This window comes from Bufo bufo, chromosome 1, assembly GCF_905171765.1.
Source record: "Bufo bufo chromosome 1, aBufBuf1.1, whole genome shotgun sequence".
NCBI classification, from domain to species: domain Eukaryota; kingdom Metazoa; phylum Chordata; class Amphibia; order Anura; family Bufonidae; genus Bufo; species Bufo bufo.
In genome coordinates, this window is record NC_053389.1 from 712,951,280 (window position 1) to 712,971,276 (window position 19,997).

Below are 19,997 nucleotides of genomic sequence, written 5' to 3' on the forward strand. Positions count from 1 at the left end.
TGTGCATTCATAATATTGCTATGAAACTGTTACGTTCATGTACTGTGCCTAGTTCACCAGTAGGTGGCAGTGTATCTGGCAGAGAGAGATCTTTAGATAGAATGGAACTTACCATTCCATTCTCACCCCTTTTGGGCAGAAGTGGGCTAGTCCCGATTCCTACCAAGGGAAAGGTTGCAGGAAACTCTAGTGAGTTTAGATTCGATAGTGGAGCTGAAAAGACACAAGAGATGGCTTTCCTACACATCCCACAGTCAGATTGAGATGTGGGCAAACTAGAGTTTTGAATTCTCATGTTCCACAAACCATTCCTGAGTGTTTGCAGTGTGGTAGGCCCATGTTTCTGCTGAAAAAGACCACTGCTAGATATTACCGTTGTCATGAAAGAGTGTATTTGGTCTGTACAATGTTTAGTATGCATCAAAGAAATATCTACCAGATCCTAATGGTTGCCAGGAGACTATTGCTCAGGGCATCACTCTGATGTTTTTCTTTTCATTTTGCATCCTGGTACGATCTCTTCCCCAGGTAAGAGATTAACATGTAACTGGCTGTCCACACGATAATAAAGACAATGCAATTCATCAGACTAGACCACCTTCTTCCACTGCTTCATGGTCAGTCAAGATCTGTCGTTTTGAGATAGCCAGCTGGGTCAGAGTTAATTTTGTCCTCTTGCACTTGCTCATTTTTCTTAACTTCTCAACTAACATAACTTACTTGCTGCCATACATCCTACCCCTTGACAGGCTCCAGTTATGATCTGTTCCAAGCTACAAAAATAATCACAAATTCTGAACGTGGAAGTCCAGGCTCAATGTATAATTACATTTCCATCCAAGTTACCACAGTTAATGTGCTGCAACTGTAATGTGCAATAAGAAACCACAGAAAGGAGAGGTCGGACCGGGGGGCAAGGCCTTAGGGGAGGCCGGCATGACGGGGGGTTTGGTTTAGGGAGACCCGGGCCTGGGTTGGGTAATTTGAGTGCTAGTGGGGGTGGGCTTAAAAAGGGGGATAAATAGGTGGTAGCGGGAAGAAGACTGGGCCATTTTAGGTAACTGTAGTCATCCCTTACCTTTAGGATGGCTCAGCTTGAGGCTCTACTGACTGAGCTGCGGGCAACTGCTGATGTCCGTGGGGCAGTATGGGTGCAGGAGCAGCTTCAAGGGCTCCTTCATGGGTCAGCTGGGACACCAGTCTCACTTCAGCCTTGTTCTCACCGCCGGCGGCAGGCCCGGCCGCCTGAGTGCCTCGGTCCGGATCAACCCCCTAGAGTCCAGCGCCGCATACGGAGCCCCTCAAGGGACCATTCTCGCCAGAAGGCAGCGAGCCAGGCTTCTGCCCGTGTGTCTCGGAATCCACAGGGTAGGCGGGACTCACTGGGTGGCCGGGTCTGGTCACCCCTACCTTCATCGGTGACCAGCAGTGTTGGAGCGGGACCAGGAGCGGCGGGCTCCCCTCTGCAGCACCAAGATGGTGGCCGGATCAGAGATGCTGTGGGCCATGTGGCAGAAGGCAGCAAGCTCTTCTTCCCCTGTGAGCAGCATGGAGCTGGCTCCGTCTCCTCTCCCTTACAGGAGCGACTGTTGTACCGTCCCTGGCATGGGAAATGCTGGGTGACCTGGGAGTGAAGAGTTGTCACCAGGATCTTCAGAGACTACGCAGAGGAGGGATCGGCTGGACTCTGGATCTGCGTTGAGATAACAGCACCCAGGCGGCCAGGTGAGATAAATTGGGGAACTGTATTGCCTTTTATGTCAGGTTCTGGGGGTGGGGGAAGGGGTTGGGGGCCCCTTGGCAGAGTTGGAGTACTTTTCACACTTTGGTTTTAGGTTGCGCAAGATGACAGACTTTACCAAGTCGTTTCTGGTTGGTCGCACGCTTAAGGGGTGGCGGCGGCTGTGTGTATGGGAGGATGGGCATTGTCCGGTTTCTTTTTCCTTGCTTCTGGATTTAGGGGTATCAGTGGTTTGCAGTTCTTTATGGGAAACGCATTTATATCGGTTAGAGTTTTCTTGAGGTTGAGGGAGCTTGTTTCTCCTACGATTCAGCAGGTTGTGGGATTGCTTGCAGAAGATGTTAACCTCTTCACGGATAGGTCATAGTTCCGCATCAGTCGGTCACAGACTGATGTGGAAGGGAGGGTATGCAAGGTAGGGCTGTATGCGATTCCCGGTTGTTTAATGTGCCCGATGCGGTGTTTGAGGGAATATGAGGTGAAAAAAAAAAAAAGAGGGAGGTTTTGCCTTTGTTAGTGCACGTGGATGGGTCATTTCTGTCCCGTTCCCAGTTTACAGCAATCTTTCGGAGATGCTTGGATTGTTTGGGGGTTTGGAGTTTTGGTTATGTTAGTCACTCGTTTCAGATAGATGCGGCGACGGAGGCTGCACGATGGGGTTTTTTGGGGAGCTTTACGGGCATCTGTGCGGCCGGACGGTCAACAGCTGGGCCTTTCTCGATCGGAGTTGGTGGTAAGGTGGCTGGCAGGGGGATATTTTTTTTTTTTGGGGGGGGGGGGGGGTTTACCGGAGGTTCACAGTTTGTCAGGTTAGATAGGGCTCCAGATATTTTAGTGTTACACATCGGGGGGAATTATTTGGGGGCACGGCCTTTTAGAGAGTTGGTAAGGGACATAAAATTTGACATGCTTAGGTTGTGGGCTTTGTTCCTGAAGTTGGTGACCGTCTGGTCTGACATCATCCCGCGTAGGGTATGGTGTGGAGCTCGCTCAATCGAGGCTGTGAATAGGGCCCATATTAAGGTTAATCGGGCGTTTCATGGCGCGGAACGGGGCAGTGGCGGTTAGGCACGTGGAATTAGAAAAAGGCCTTGGGTTTTTTGACGGGAAGACGGAGTACATCTAAAAGCAGTTGATAGACATGTGGTGTCTGGCCCTACAAGAAGGTATTGAGACAGCGCTGGGTGTATGGAGGGACGCGCAGACTTAAGGGTGGTCAAGTCTGCGTGCTGGTGGCGGGGGGAGGTCCTTGGTTTTGGAGAAAAAGGGCTGGTAGGAATTAGGGGAGGGGTCCACGGTTGGGGTTGGACTCCCATGGTTGGTTCTGGTGGAGTTAAGTGGCCATCAGTGGTGCCTCCGAGCTGGCGCTCATCGGCTGGGGGCAAGATGGCCTACCCCGGACAGGGTGATATTGTTTGGGGCTTCAAAGACCTCCTCCTGTATTTTATGTTATGTGTTATACATATGGGAATGGGTATTGTTCATATGTCATTGCATATGGATTACTGGAATATTATGTTATGTTATGTTAAATAAAGTGGCTGCTGTGGCCAATATTAATCCAACCTGGGGTCTGTGTCTTTTTGGGTTGGTGGGGGAATGGTATTGGGTCTATTTGGTTTGGTTAAGTTAAGTGCATATGGGTTCAGGTAAGTAATGGAGGGTCAAACGGAGAATAACCAATACCACCGTCAAGTACAGGCACAACCCAGCAATTAGCCTTAATGACTCACACACGTGTATAATAGCATCCTAAAGGGTCATGTACACGACGTTGTCCGTACCGTGGTCCTCAAACCACAGTTCCTCAGAATACGCATATCTTCCGTGTACACTCAAATTCTTCGCATTCCTATTACAGAATACGGACAAGAAGTGGACATGGTCTATAATTTGCAGAATGGACATATGGTTCTGCACAGCACACGAATGACATCTGAGTGCTGTTTTGCTGTTTTTTGTGAACCTATAAAAATGAATGGGTCCATGTGCAATTTTCAAAATATACGGATTGGACATGGAAACAAAAATACAGTAGTGTGCATGAGCCCTAAGCATTATGGCTCAGAGTAAAGCAAGCGTGGGTCTTCCAGCTGACCGATAGTATCTAAGCACTGATTTTTTGGGGGACAAACCATAAAAACCTGATTACATGAGCTCCCTATGTACTTTATATGGACTGATGGACCACATTTGTTCTCCAAGGACAGATTGAAAATATTGAGAGTACTCAAATTGATTGAGTGGGGAATGCATTAAACAGAAAGCCTTAAAATCGGTGCTCTCTAAGTGCCAGGCATTGTGCAATACTTCAGATTCATTGTCTGGAGTGGCAGTGCACATGTAACAGAAAAAGCATTGTGCAGCAGTGACCCATTCAAATGACTTGTTTAACCCCCTTTGGTGATCATTGGAAAGCCAAGCTACTCATCTCTGCCAGGATTCCAGCACATGAAGACCATAGCGAGATACAGAATGAACAGCACAATACACAGCAACTCAACCAAGAGTGACTAATGATTGCTTTCCCCTGGTACACGTTCCAGCTCATTGCCCAGAAGCAGGTGACGCACAATATAGACATCTACAGCTGTGTCCCCTCACACTCAAGGCATCAGAGGAACAATTCAAAACCCTGTGAATAGACTTATTTATACACAAACACTACAGCGCAACCAGCACCCAGCAGCAGTCGCAGTGTACCAAGTCACTATTCTCTGGAGCACGGAAACAGGAGCAGGAATTTTGGCAGCTAGAAGCACTATCACAATTAAAGGCCACTTAGTTTGAGACAAACACTAAATTAATTTTTAAAAAAACGAAAAGAAAAACAGTATTAGGTTTAGTGTTGAGTGAACCCGAACTGTAAAGTCCGGGTCCGTACAGAACTTTAAGATTTTTGGTACCTGGATTTTTGCCAGAAAAGTTTGGGTGTTCGGGCATTTAATAAAGCTTATTGAAAGGTTGCAGGGCAGCCAATCAACAAGATTTTAAGCTGTGTGCCGTTAGAAGCCATCACAGCCATGCCTACTAATGGCATGGCTGTGATTGGCCGATGCATCATGTGACCCAGCCTCTATATAAACTGGATCACGTGTAGCACCGCCCATCAGCTCAGTAGTGAAGGGACAGAAAGCAGGCAGCTGAAGTGAGGGACAGTGTTAGTGTAGTGTCCCACTAGGTAAATGTGGGCACTACACAAGGGTCAATTGGGCCACGTCGTACTCCACCTCCTGTGGAACAGGGCCATTGTGTTTTATATGCATAATGTCATTTTATTCATGTTATTTATGTGCATTTTCCCTGTTTATCTGTGTATCAGGCCTGTTAGGGTGTAGTACTTCCTCCAAGACAGTAGAGGGAGCTAGGGAACCCCTAATATATATAGTCAGGTCCTGTTCAGGGAAAGGTGTGTAGAGTCAGAAGTACTGAGGACTTTAGCTAGGCAACGGCTGAAGGGAGCTTCTGACATGCAACTAGACAGCCCAGGTTTCTAGTTGACACCAGGAGGCTAGGGGGAGTAGTCCAGCCTGCCTGAGGATATTGAGCCAGAGTTAGCTCAGAAGATTTGTCACCAGGGGAAGAGTTGCCTCCTGAGAAACCAAGTTCCCATAAGCAGAGCAGAGCCAGTATACCAACCAGACAAAAGAGCTGAAGGCAGAAGTATTTTACCTAAAGCAAGGATATATACCTGAGGAAGTTTTCTACCAAGGATAAAGCCAGCATTAGGGCATACGGGCCTTGGGATAAAGACAGCCAGGAGTTCTGAGGAAGAGTGCACAGGATTTCTGAGGAAAAGTGCAGCCTGATCTGTTTTTACCCTCTATGTATCTTGCAAGAACATTGTGCCTGCTATATATATATATATATATATATATATATATATATATATATATATATATATAGCCTGCTTATTACTGCTGCTGTACCTGGAACTTACAAACGACTGTATAAAGTTAACTGTTTCCAGTAAAAGAAGTTTTGGTTCACCACAACATCGTGTTCCTTAATTATTCCTATCTTCAACCGTTGTGCCGTTACAGGCACTGGCGTCACGAACCTTAAAGGGACCTTGCCCCCGGCACATTAAACATCTGCAACATCCAGGGCACCTCACCCACCATCAGGCCTGGTCCCTATATACAGAGAGTGCCCCAGAGGACTTCTATGCCAGCCTCTCCATCACTGCTGTACGCCTGCCCAGGGTTTTCCCTACAAACTGAGTAACCCAGAGCAACCCTCTTTTGCCTAAGTAACCGTGACCTCACATCGCAATACCCTGCAGGTCTGCGTACTGCATTAGTGCGATTGTTTTGTGGGTGCAATACACCATCTTTGCATAAAATTCATAAATCTGGCTGTTAATTCTGTGGGTGACCTACATAGATTTTTTTTTTGTGGGTGCAATGCAACATTGTACTTTGTACCCCTGACACACAAATATAATAGTTAATCCGTCTGTTTGTTTGGTGCAGGTCATATACCCATTTATTGCGTGAAGTACACCTGCACTGCATACGTGAAATAATATAGTTAATCCGTCTGTTAGTTCAGTGGGTGACCTCAAAGAACGAGGAGAGCATCAAATAAGGGATGTGGCCCTGGTCGTGGTGCTGCTGGTGGAGCTCCTGTTGCAGGGAGAGGATGTGGTCGATCTGTGCCAGCTACACGCCCAACTGAAACACCTTCCTCAGGAGCACGTAGGCGACAGAACGTTCAGCGTTATTTTGTAGGCCTGAATACCGGTGTACAAATGGTGAGGCCAGAACAAGTAGAGGTGGTAGCAGATTGGGTGGCTGACTGTACCTCCAGTTCCTTCACAAAGTCTCCCACCCGGTCCCCTGCTGAAAGCGCAGAATTGGCACCTGCAGCCCATGGGCATCTGTCTTCCACCTCACCCCCTTGCAAATCAGCCAAGCAGTCTGAGCCCCAAGTCATGCAGCAGTCTCTTATGCTTTTTGATGACTCTGCTGACAGGGTTTCCGGGGGCCGTCCACATAGCCCTGCCCCAGAAGTGGAAGATTGAGTGCACTGATGCCTAACCACTTATGTTTCAGGTTGAAAGACATGGGAGGACCACAGCAGCACATCTCTGATGACGACGAAGCACAGGTGCCAACTGCGGTGGCTATCTGCAGTGTGCAGACCGACAAGGAGGGCAGGGGTGAAGAGTGGGTGGAAGATGATGTGGAGGATGATGAGGTCCTAGATCCCACATGGAATTAAGGTCATGCATGTGACGTGTGCAGTTCAGAGGAAGAGGTGGTGGTCACACAGCACCAGCCACACAGCAAAAGAGGGAGCAGTGTGCAAAAGCAGAGTGGCCGTCCCCTAGCCAGTACCACTTGCTATTGCCCCCTGGCACCCAGGGACCGAGCACACCAATGCCAGCTCCAAGGAGTTCCCTGGCGTGGCAGTTCTTCGGACAATGTGCTGACGACAAAACGCGAGTGGTTTGCACGCTGTGCAATCAGAGCCTGAAGCGAGGCAAAAGTGTTCTAAACCTGAGCACCACCTGCATGACCAGGCATCTAAATGCAAAGCACGAGCTGCAGTGGAGTAAACACCTCAAAAACCACAAAAGATCTCAGACTCCTCCTGCTCAGTCTTCTACTGCAGTCTCTGCCTCTTCCTCCCCCTCTGGAGTGACAGTGGCACCTGCCACCCTGCAAAAAGAGGATGTGGCAGCAATGCCACCACATCCGTCACAGTCACCAAGCATCTCCACAATGTAATGGAAGCGTTCAGCTGTCCATCTCCCAAACACTGGAGAGAAAGAGGAAGTACCCCCCTACTCACCTGCGATTCCTGGCCTTTGAAATGCTGTCATTCCGTCTCGTGGAGACGGAGACTTTTAAAAAACGTATGGCGGTGGCTGTCCCACAGTACGTGGTTCCCATCTGCCACTACTTTTCCAGGCGAGCCATCCCCACCCTGCACAACCAAGTGGCAGACAAAATTAAGTGTGCACTGCGCAACGCCATCTGTGAAAAAGGTCCACATAACCACCGATACGTGAACCAGTAAGCACAGGCTGGGACGTTATATCTCCCTAACTGCACACTGGGTAAATGCAGTGGCGGCTGGGCCTGAGACAGATAACAGTTTGGAGCATGTCCTTCCACCACCGAGGATTGCAGGACATTTCTCTTTGCCTCCTGTTGCTTCCTCCTCCTACTCTGCTTCCTCCTCTACCGCCTCCTCATCTGGGCAGCGTAACACCTTCACCACCAACTTCAGCCCAGCCAGGGGGAAATGACAGCAGGCTGTTTTGAAACTCATCTGTTTGGGAGAAAAAACCCACACCGCGCAGGAGCTGTGGACGGGCATGGAACAGACCGATGAGTAATTGGTGCCAGTGAGCCTCAAGCCCGGCAGTGTGCGATAATGGGCGAAATCTCGTAGCAGCTCTGGGCCTAGCCGGTTTGACGCACATCCCTTGCCTGGCGCATGTGCTGAATTTGGTGGTGCAGAGGTTCCTGAAAAATTACCCCGATAGGTCAGAGCTGCTGCAGAAAGTGCGGTCCGTCTGTGCGCGCTTTCGGCGCTCTCACCCTGCTGCTTGCCTACACTGCAGCGCAACTTCAGCTTTCCCGCTCACCGCCTCATATGCAACGTGCCCACAAGGTGGAACTCCAACTTGCACATGCTGGAGAGACTGTGCGAGCAGCAGCAGGCGATAGTGGAGTTTCAGCTGCAGCACGCACGGGTGAGTCGCTCTGCGGAACAGCACCACTTCAACGAGTGGGCCTCCATGCGGGACGTGTTGCACTGTTTCGAGTACTCTACCAATATGGCCAGTGCAGATGACGCAGTCCTCAGAGTTACTCTACCACGTCTATGTCTCCTTGAAAAAACACTTCAGGCGATGATGGAAGAGGATGTGGCACAGGAGGAAGAGGGATCATTTCCACAGTTATCAGGCCAGTTACCGTATTCACAATTGGCTCGGAGGGTGGGTTCCTGCACCAACAGAGGCCAGGTACACAATTGTCCAGCCACGGCACAGTTCTGGAGGAAGAGGAGGAACAGTGTTCATAGCAGGGTGGCACCCAAAGCAGCTCATGGACATCACTGATGCGTGGCTGGGGGGATACAGAGGACATAGATGATACACCTCCCACAGAGGACAGCTTGTCGTTGCCTCTGGGCAGCCTGGCACACATGAGCGACTACATGCTGCAGTCACTGCGCAACGACTGCCGATTTGCCCACATTCTAACCATTGCTGATTACTGGGTGGCCACCCTGCTGGATCCCTGCTACAAGGTCAATGTGCCGTCACTGGAGCGTGATCAGAAGATGCGCGAGTACAAGCGCACGCTGGTAGACACGCTGCTGAGGGCATTCCCACCTGACAACGGGGGCTCAGTGGAAGCATAAGGTGAAGGCAGGAGGAGGAAGAAGTCGCCAACGCAGCTGGGGCACCGCCAGCACCTCAGAAGGGAGGGTTAGCATGGTCGAAATGTGGAAAAGCTTTGTCAGCACGCCACAACAACCAGCACCACCAGCTGATAAGGAATGTCTTCAACTTCTGGGTCTCCAAATTGGGCAGTGGCACATGGCCTGAGCTTGCCCTTTACGCCTTGGAGGTGCTGGCTGAACGTGTGTTCAGAACGGCAGGGGGCATCATCACAGACAAGCGCAGCCACCTGTCCACAGCCAATGTGGACAAGCTCACGTTCATTAAAATGAACCAGGCATGGATCCCACAGGACTTGTCCGTACCTTGTGCAGAATAGACATGTATACCGGCCCCACCCAGCCATTGTTATACTCTAGCGCACTCTTTGTTTTCTTTTTTATATTTCCCAATGTTTTGGGGTCTTCCCAAATTTATAAAAAAAATTTAAAAAAATACAAAAATAGTGTTGTCCATCTGCTCCTCCTCCACCACGTCCACCGCTTCCTCAACCTCGTACTCCATTTTGACCTTCGCCTCCTAGTTCAAGATCATTATTTTTTTACTTTTTTTTAATTCTATGTTATTTTAATTCATTTCTCTATCCAAATTTGTCCTGCTCTTACCCCTATTTTGCTTCCTTTTGCAGCCCTCTAGCCCTTTCTATGACTTTTTTAGAGCCATTTTAGTGCCCCAAAGTTCGGGTCCCCATTGACTTTAATGGGGTTGGGGGTCAAGTTCGGGTCCCGAACCCAAACTTCCAGGTGTTCGCTCAACCCTAATTAGGTTGTTTCCTGTCTGTGACGTCAAGTGAAGCTACATGTTCTGCAAGTCTCCAACACAACTTTAAGGGCTATTTCACATGAACGATTTTTCCGTCCGGATGCGATGACGTCACTGCTGAAGCCAGTGCTTGGTTGAAGTGGAGCCATGCTCGTGAGGAAGTAAATTTGCAATGGACATGTTTGAGTCGGTGTGCAGGGCTGGAGCAGGTATGTATGAATTTTCTCACAGTGGAGGCAAGCTGCAGGCATCAGTGTAAATGTATTTATTCCCAGACATCCCCTTACAGCTTCATCATTTACTAATCATTCAAATAAAAAGGCAAAAAAAGATGAAACCAATGTTCAAAAACAATTCAGACCTAATCTAAGGCATAACTTCAAGCTTCTGGAACCCAGTTCTGGAGCCCCACCTACCATGGGCCAGTTATAACACTGGTGTCTTCTGTAGCAGAGGGGCCTTGGGCACGATCAGGCACCAAGGCTCAGATGCTTCTGCACCTTCTATAACTATGCCTAGAACACATCATAAAATGGCAGTCTAGATAAACACTTTCCAACCTGTGAGACTATACAGTGAAGGTATAAAAGAGTAATGTATGAATTATAGGCAAGCCAACTAATGGTTAATACTTTTAACCACTAGAATACACACACCATCATTAATCAAGTGCATCCACCATTGTTGGTAGTAACATTCACGCCAATAAAATGAAGATGCTTTGGCAGGAGCATTCATCAGATAATTCAGCCAGTCTCCACTGGTGTTCTGCCCAAGAGTAGCCATACTCCCGACCCAGCAGTATGGACATTAACCCAACACTGCATTACCCTAAGGGTTCTCACCATTTGTAAAGAGAAGGTGCACATATGCTCACATCTTGTACATAAAGTCCGACTTACCGCCAATCCTTGCATTGTATGCGATGCCTACAATACAGTAGGAGTTATTTGCAGATGCTGCTACTTCACCAGCACAACGAGTGCCATGCCTAAAAAAATAGGGGGTGGGGGGTGAGGGTGGAAGAGAGAAGAACGACAGTTACATTGCATGTGAACACATGTTAAATTTACAGAGAACTGCTCTTCCGCCAAGTGTTTGTTCACATTAGGGTCATAGCTTCTGCTCTTAATGGATGCATGACAGCGTTAGAGTCTGTCCCCATGTGACATAAAAAGCAGAGGGAAAAATGAGAAATCACCCACACATACACTGAAATCTACCAACATTCAAATTTAATAAGGATTTTGTGGATTTTCTGCAGATCTCACGCTAAGCATTGCAAAAGGGTAAAATCCATAGTGAAAACACACAGCATAAATGGACATGCTGCATCACATCTATGTTTAAGATATCATTAACTTTGCTGCTACTGTACTACACTGTTAGATCGATCAATATTGGTGCAGAGGAAAACTTGCCCATAGCAGCCAATCAGATTGATCCCTTCATTTTCCAAAGGAGCTCTGAAAAATGAAAGGTGGAACCTGATTGGTTGCTATGGGCAACAGTCAGTTTTCCTTTGCACATTCTTGATAAATAGCTGTGTATTATCTGCCCACACTTCATCAGCAGAAAAACCAGTCTATATGCCACAAGTGGACGTACCCTTAAACAATCCAATGAAACTTATTGACCTGTAATTGTTTCATCAGTTTTCTGCAGTGCTGTATAACATGCCGCGCTGTTCTTGCCACCCAAAACACAGACTGTGATGGAGTTGAGACCAGCAGTGGTGTAAAACACACCTTAAAGGGGTTTATACGAGACAAAAAATAAATTTAAAAAATGTACCACATATGCCAGGGCCCCTCACACAATTTACTTACCTGGCTCCTGCACCGCCGCTGCCTTTCCCCGTGCGTGGATGAAAACATCCGGTGTCAAGGGGGAGCAGCCAATGGCAGGCGGGGAGGGGGCCGAGCCTCCCTAGCATCACAAGGCTCGTCCCAGTCACCGCCTGCCATTGGCTGCCCCCTTTCCCCGACACTGGATGTTTTAATCCGCACACTGGGAGAAGCAGCAGTGGCGGTGCGGGGAGCCAGTTAAGTATATTCAGTGTGAGGGGACCGGGCAAATGCGGTAAATTTTTTAGTCTCTGATGACCCCTTTTTGAAGGGGTTGTTTCACTTCAGCCAATGGCATTTATTATGTAGAGAAAGTTAATACAAGGCACTTACTAATTTGTAAGAAAATCGATGAGAAAATCCAGCTCTTTTAAAACAACAGGAAAAACTATTAATGCGGTAAAAACTTTCCAATCCTCATACGCAAGAAACAATCTATGCGTTTCGGACCCTCATGTTTCAGTCATCGCAGCGTGCACCTGTGCATTGGGATGTGCTGACCAACCCCTCTTGGTGTGTGGCTGACTCCAGTCGGTCGTGCACTCCTGACCGGCCTGTCTGCCTCATAGGCTGATTTTACTTAGCATGAGTATAAAGCTTAACCTGCTCCTCCCCATTCACTGGAAGCCCGTCACCAGGAGAGGTATGGAGTGGGTAGTGGTCTCGGCATGCATGTTGGACCTTGCATTCAATGGAGGCCATTTTGGCACCAAAAATGCTAAAAACCAAAGGGGACCAAGGATGCATGTGGAACCTACACCCCCATAATTGCATGGTCGCTGTCATGGCTTTTAAACAGGTATAACTTAGTGCGGCAGACGGGCTCAAATAATTTTGTACAAAATGTATTTGCCAAGCATCTCTACTTTATTAGCATAGCATTACAATAGGTTTTCGTACTTTGTTTGGTTCGCAGAGAGCTGTTGCATTATATGTTGTGTTGTTTTGTGTTTCGGTCCTTAATCATGACATGTCATGATTAAGGACCGAAACATGCAGTTCCGAAACGCGTAGATTGTTTCTTGCGTATGAGGATTGGAAAGTTTTTACCGCAGCAATAAAGTGTTTCCTGTTTAAAAGAGCTGGATTTTCTCATCGATTTTCTTACAAGTCCTAAGTAACAGCCATGTGCAGGCTGGCGTCCGTGCTCACAACAGGTGCAACAGGTGAGAGCTGCAAATTTATATTTTCATTGAAGGCCCTTACTAATGTACTGATATTCTCCATATTGCCTCCTTTGCTGGCTTGATTCATTTTCCCCCATCACATTATACACTGATCGTTTCCATGGTTACAACCACCTGTAATCCAGCAGCAGTGGCTGTGCTTGCACACTATAGGAAAAAGCGCTGCCACGTGTGCAAGCAAGGTCACGGCTGCTGGATTACAGTGTGGTTATAACACCTGGATATGTTATCTTGACCCTGCCTTTAGCAGCATACTTGCCACATGTATTTCATCGGTGGACTGCAGGAGTGCCGAATATCACAACCATACCTCAGCTCTGTATTTCTCAGCTCTCTCCTGACCCCTCTATACTAATGCATGATTGTCCAGATATGCATTTGTCCAGAACAGGGGGAGGGGGAGAAAATCCGAGAATAAAATGATATTTTAGCTGAAATTCAACTGCCCACATCTGCCACTGAAGGAGTCTCAGGAGGCCCCCATACATATTGAAGGTCCCTTTCCCACTGAAATCAGCAAGTTTGGCTGCTATTTGTCCAATGTACATTGCCAGCTTCAATGGATTGCCCCATGATACTTATTCCTTACCCACAGGACAGGAGAAAATCATCTGATTGGCAAGACCTCTAGTGCAGCGAGCCTGCAAGGGAGGAGGGGAGTGGTAGTAGTGGAATTGATAGGTGTAGCAGTGTTTTACGGTGGCTGTCCGCACACTAGTACTCCCCGGGGCTGTGTAGTGAATAGAGGGAGCTTCCTTTATTCCCATGGGGCACACCTTGGACCTTTTCCTGCCTTGTGTTGGGTGGGGTGCCGTAGACTGGTGCAATGCAGGAGGGCAGATGTAGAGACCGGCAGTTAGATGGTGGAGTCGGTGACCGTTTGTTACAGTAAAGTCTCTTCACTGAATCGATGATGGGAGCAGTAGTAGTAAGTAGCAGAAAATGCCACAGTTCCAAAAGTAGGCAGGAATGATTGTGGTAGTAGTACTCCCTGCCCCCCTCTCTCTATCCAATTACACTTTGTAGACTCTCCAAATAACCACAGACAGTCAAATCTATTGTCATCAACTCTTTCTGCACTTCCCAAGCAGTAAATTCTTATTGCCATACACAAGCGGCACTTGGCCTTCATGGTTCTAGACATTCTCTCAGGGGGGGTAAATCCCTCGGGGGGGGGGGGTAAATCCCTCAGGGGGGGGGTAAATCCCTCAGGGGGGGGGGGGTAAATCCCTCAGGGGGGGGGGGGAAATCCCTAGGGGGGGGGTAAATCCCTCAGGGGGGGGTAAATCCCTCAGGGGGGGGTAAATCCCTCAGGGGGGGGGGGGTAAATCCCTCAGGGGGGGGGGTAAATCCCTCAGGGGGGAGGGGTAAATCCCTCAGGGGGGGGGGGGGGTAAATCCCTCAGGGGGGGGGTAAATCCCTCAGGGGGGGGGTAAATCCCTCAATTAAGTTGTTCTCTGGTAGCGTTTCAGTCGCAGGAATATTGTTTTCCAGATGACGCTACTCTTTGGGCCTATTTGGCAGGAGCTCACAAATGTAGGTCCTGACTAGCTGTGCTCAACTAATGGTCTCTACTAACCAAGGGGAAGGACCAGCCCATAACCCTGGAAACTAGGCTAAGGGGTTCCTGTGGATGGGATAAGTGCATGTCACGAGAAAAAACATTTTAGAGTCATCAGCAATCTCCTCTACTTCTAAGAGATTATTACAATTATTTATGGCTAAAAATCGCTAAAAGAGAACAATTCTTTAAAGCCGACTGTGTGCCTGCAAAACTCTGTTAAAGGGAACCGGTCACCATGAAAATGCAATGTAGACCGCAGGCAGCATGTTGTATAGCAGGGGGAGCTGAGCAGACAGTTTTGTTGGAAAAGGTTCAGTAAAACTTGTAATTTATACATTTAAATTCCTGCACATTCTGGGAATTATGTCAAGGAAGCGATTGACAGTGACTGACAGCCTTCCCGCTAGGAGCTATGATAGCAGTCAATCACTGATAAGACCGCCTTGACTTCAAAGCCCAGAATGAGCAGGAAATAAATGATTGCAATACAAGTTAGGTGGAGTTTACATAACCGTTTCATTTTCCATTCTTCTGATCCGTCAGGATCCTGTTGCATCAGTTGGCATCCATTTGAGCCATTTCCGTCTGAGATCCGTATTTTTTTCTGTATAAAAAAAATAAAAATAAAAAGATCTTGGATGGAAATGGCTCAAACGGATGCCAACAGATGCAACAGGATCAGTTTTTTTCTCTCTCTGCTGACGGATCAGAGGAACGGATGATGAAATGGAGACAAACTCTCCCTTAGAGTTCATGCACACCATTATAGGTATTTTGCGGTCTGCAAAAATGGATCCGCAAAAAGTACGGATGACATCAGTGTGCATTCCGTATTTTGCCGAACGGAACAGCTGGCCCCTAATAGAACAGTCCCATCCTTGTCCATATTGCAGACAAAAATAGGACATGTTCTATTATTTTGCGGAACGGACATACGGAAACGGAATGCACATGGGAGTAACATCAGCTTTTTTTGTGGAACCATTGAAATTAATGGTTCCACATACGGTCCCGCATAAAAAAAAACGGAGCCGACACGGAAAGAAAATACGTTTGTGTGCATGAGCCCTTATACTGAATCTTTTCCCATAAACCTGCAGATCAGTCTGCTCAGCTCCTCCTGCTCTATATCCTGCTGCCTTCAGATTACACTGCTTTTTCATGGTGAGCTTCCCTTTAAGTGATGCTACCCACACTACACATTACTACACTAGTAGACTAGTTGTTAAGAAAACTAGACCTATTACTTTTGTTGATTTAATCAGGATGGCTCAGTGGTATCAAACATGAAATTCACACAGCAAGTTTACCATATGGTATTTTCAAATTCAAAATGTGTAAAACTTCACACTATCGGAGAACACTTCAGTTTTCAATTAGCTTTTTTGTGTGACCATCACAGCTTTCTGAAGCGACTCACTTCTAAGCTGCGAGGCTAATACATACATACACTGGGTTATTTACCACTTGATCGCCACAACAGTAATGTTGAGAACCTGAACAGAACAAAATCTTTGCACTGTCCATTGTCAGCCCAAGGCTGGACTCCCAGAGCATTTTAGCACTTTTTTTTTTATTGCATTTACTTCAAAAATACTGCGTTCAGATGCCTCTGCAGCAAGATCCTGCCTTTTCAAAAGGCAAAATGCATTAGGTACGCCATTCTTCTAGCGCCATTTCTCTGTAGGACTTTAAAACCAGTAGGAAAAAAATAAATAAAAAATATATGTACAAAATATGGCACCATAAAAAAAGGCCATTAATACACTTAAAATGCAAGCTGTTTTTTTTATACTCAGAAAACTGAATGGAGGTGCCATTATAACCAGAATACAGGAATACAATACGCACTTATTTTCATTGCTGGCATCATATCTTGGACTTGGGTCCTGATCATCCCCATTCACATCATGGCTCGCAAATGGATCCTAAAAAAAGAAAAAAGGCACGAGACATTCATTATAAACAAACAGGGACGGACTGGAAGCTTAAAGTGGCCCTGGGAAAAAAAAAATGTAATTGCCCCATGTTGAGGTCATATCCAAATTGACAGAAGGCGGGGCAATGGAAGTAGGTGGGGCCAGCAATAACTTCGCGCAAAACAAAATACCACCCCAGCAGAACCGAATACCACGGTGCAGCACAGAATACTGTTGCCCCTCTGCAGTATTCAACTCCCCCATACATGCCGGGCCTCTCACATTGAAAATACTTACCTTGCTCCGCCGCTGTTTCCCCCCCCCCCCCCCCCGGCACCAGATGTTTTTATCCCTGCACGGAGAGAAGCAGCAGCGGCAGTGCGGGGACCAGGAGCGGCACAGGGAGCTAGGTAAGTATATTCCGTGTGAGGGGCCTGGCATATGGGGGGGGCAGTTCATAGTTTCGGATAACCCCTTTAAATTCAGAAGGGGACCCAAGTACCTGATGCTCCTATCATTAATTAATGCAGAGATCATCAGATTGTTATGCATCTGGCTGGTGGCTATGAGGAAGTCTCGGGCAGCCCCCTGGGATTTGGCCCACCGGAAAATTTCCCTGTACAGTCTATGGCCAGTCTGACCCTGAAAACAAACTTCTACGTCCTCATGTACATATGCACCATTTCTCATGGTGCCTCCATGAAGTATAACAGGGATGGGCTCCCCTAGAAACATTTTATTTTTAGACAAGAAAATGGTGCCTCACAAACTTAAATTGGGTGACTTGATAAAAAAATATTTCTGTGTCACCATAATATATTAGTACTTTTTACTATGTGTGTCCCTAAGTACCTGTAACCTCAAAAGGTATCTGCCTAGATGGCTTACTGAAAAACAACTCTGAGGGAGATTTATCAAACTGGTGTAAAGTAGAACTGGATTAATTACCCCTAGCAACCAATCAGATTTTACATTTCATTTTCCAAAGGAGCTCTGAAAAATGAAAGGTGGAATCTGATTGGTTGCTATGGCCAACTAAGCCACTTTTCCTATACAACCAGTTTGGATAAATCTACCGCAGAATGCTGTGTAAAACCAGAAGTCTTGATAACATCGCTGGCAGGATTTCTTTTTTATTCTAGTCTAATCTAGTCACCTGGCAAACATAACCCAAAGCAAAAGTAGTTTCAGACGGAGGATGAAATTCATAATGGTGTTTAAAGGGGACCTGTCATGAGGTACAAACTGATGTGCAGCCAGCATGTTCTAGGAAAGGAGATGGATTGTTATAGGAGGTTTATGGGAAAAGTAGCTTAAGAGTCTCAACCACTGAATGACAGCCGTCCCTTTAGGAGCGTGCCTACCGTGCCAGATGTTAGTAATAGGTCCGCCCACTGGACTGTGAAGCCTGGAGAAAGCAGGGATTTCTATCCAAATACAGTTATCTTGAATACGTTTCCACAAAATTATATCTCAATCCGCTCAGCATCTCCTACTGTAGGAAATGCTGCCTGCAGATCAGACCGTATCTAACATGACAGGTTCCCTTTAAATTTGTTCTTCACAGCCGTCAGAAGTCCCATCCAGAACGGAGTACGTTCAAAAATGACGACAATATTTCATATTTTCACTTTATTGACTCCTGACCCACATGATCGCACATAACATGCAGACATACTCACATAATTGTGGATAAGATCCGGGTGATTTTTCTCAACGCCGTCATCCAGGATACTCACAACCACATTTTTACCAGTGTAGCCTCTCTGCCAAGCAGCCATTACGTTCATTTCGGACCTGCAGCGGCTGCTCTTATCACTGCAATGCTGGAAAATAGTAAAACATGTCAGCAGAATATACTGGGCCAGATTTGCCAACTCTGTGGGTGGCATGAACTTTAGAGCGGCTGTCTAGACCTGCACCAGATTTATCACAGGGGCTCAGGCTGGATGATACATGTGGTGCAGGGAGAGACACTTCTGCCTAGCTCTATGCTAATTATTGGTTGGCTTATTACAAGACAGAATTTTATGCCAGAACTATGGCACCAATTTGGTACAAAATAGCGCATCTTAGCCCCCACCCACTTTCCAGTGAAGCTTCACTCCATCCCGCTAATGCCCACTCCCATTTCAAGCAGGTAAAAAAAAAAAAAAAAAAAAAATTGGACAAACCCTAGTAGCACCAAGTTGCACCACTTTAGACAGATTCGAGGCGCAGACACATTCATAAATTTGGGCCAGTCTATTCAGAAATGTACAGAGGAGATTTTAACAGGTGTCCTTGGCTTGTGCAATACGAATGTCACAGAAAAAAAAAGTGACAAAAAAGTCGTATTATTTTAGCATATGCTCCACATTTCTGCCTCAACCCAGCTCCTGAATTTTATCCATTAAACGGGTTGACCGCTTTTTACGAAGGATAGGTCATCAACAGTAAAAAAGCAGACAACCTCTTTAAAGGTCATAAGTATCTGATCGTTTGGCGGGTCCAACACCTGAGACACCCGCGGCGCTCGCAGTAGCACCACAGCCTTCTCTCTGCTCACCAAGCACAGTGTTGTACATTGTATAGCGGCTATGCTTTGCATCACAGCTCAGCCCCATTCACTTCAATGGGGCTGAACTGCTCCTAGGCCAAGTGTCCGCTTCAGCACATATTCCTCATTTTAATGGTTAACTGATCCTTATAGGGGGTCTTTAAGGTGGCACCATAATAATTTTGCTTAGTAGGGTAGGTGCACATTACTGACACGATATCGGGACACTCCGGGATTTGGAGTGCATCAGCTTCGTCACGCCTCCTCTCCTGTACATGTCCTGATGGACAGTGCCCGTAGCCAACCATCGGCTGTTCCCTATTTAAAGGGCGTGAATGGCCATAGTAGTGCCAGAGACCCTGCACGCCACATGTGCAGCTCCACGCTGCATTTCTGTTTTCTCTGCTAGTTTTTGTATTACCGCTTGTCCTTGCTCCTGAAGAAGTGCCCAAAACAAGGGGCACAGCAAACGTGTCGCATGGGATTGTCAATCTGACGTTAGCAGCGGTGTATCATGTAGTAACTCCTAGGGTGGGTTGATGGAAATACAAAGTACTCAGACCGCAAAGTAGTATACTTTGTTACACCACACCGGGGTTTGCTTACATTGTAGCCAATGCCATCTGAAGTACAGGGGGCGATAAAGAGATGATTTATCACCAGCCCCATAGACAAATACTTATATTACGTCTCTTGGCACTGGGATACTTGCTGCCTTTTACAGTGCCATGGTGAAGCTATACGCTGTTAGGCCTTAGCACCATTTATCATTGGGGGTCATTAGTGTTTGGATTATAAGCCCTACATCCGACTCTAATCACATGCACGGATGTACATAGTGTGCATTTGATGACTCCTGTACCCTACAGCCAATATTTAAATCAGTACATCAGACAAAGATTAACATATCACCCCCCCCCCCCCCCCCCCCACCACCACCAGTATACACCTGCAGGGTACAGTTCCCAATTGCCTGACTTTTTGATAGTCAATTTTTATCGTTTTCTCCTAATAA

The 19,997-nt window shown here is 47.0% G+C and overlaps 1 protein-coding gene across 2 annotated transcripts in view; it reads right to left on the bottom strand.

The window, feature by feature from the left end:
- The window catches only part of PCSK6 (proprotein convertase subtilisin/kexin type 6), a 262,720-nt gene that overhangs the window by 126,419 nt on the left and 116,304 nt on the right, over nucleotides 1-19,997 (bottom strand). For both annotated transcript variants that reach the window (XM_040414252.1, XM_040414253.1), the window contains exons 4-6: nucleotides 18,126-18,269; nucleotides 16,376-16,452; nucleotides 10,829-10,917 (exon numbers count right to left, since the gene is read on the bottom strand). In XM_040414252.1, the coding sequence (XP_040270186.1) occupies nucleotides 10,829-10,917; nucleotides 16,376-16,452; nucleotides 18,126-18,269 (310 nt within the window). The remainder of the gene's footprint in view (nucleotides 1-10,828; nucleotides 10,918-16,375; nucleotides 16,453-18,125; nucleotides 18,270-19,997) is intronic.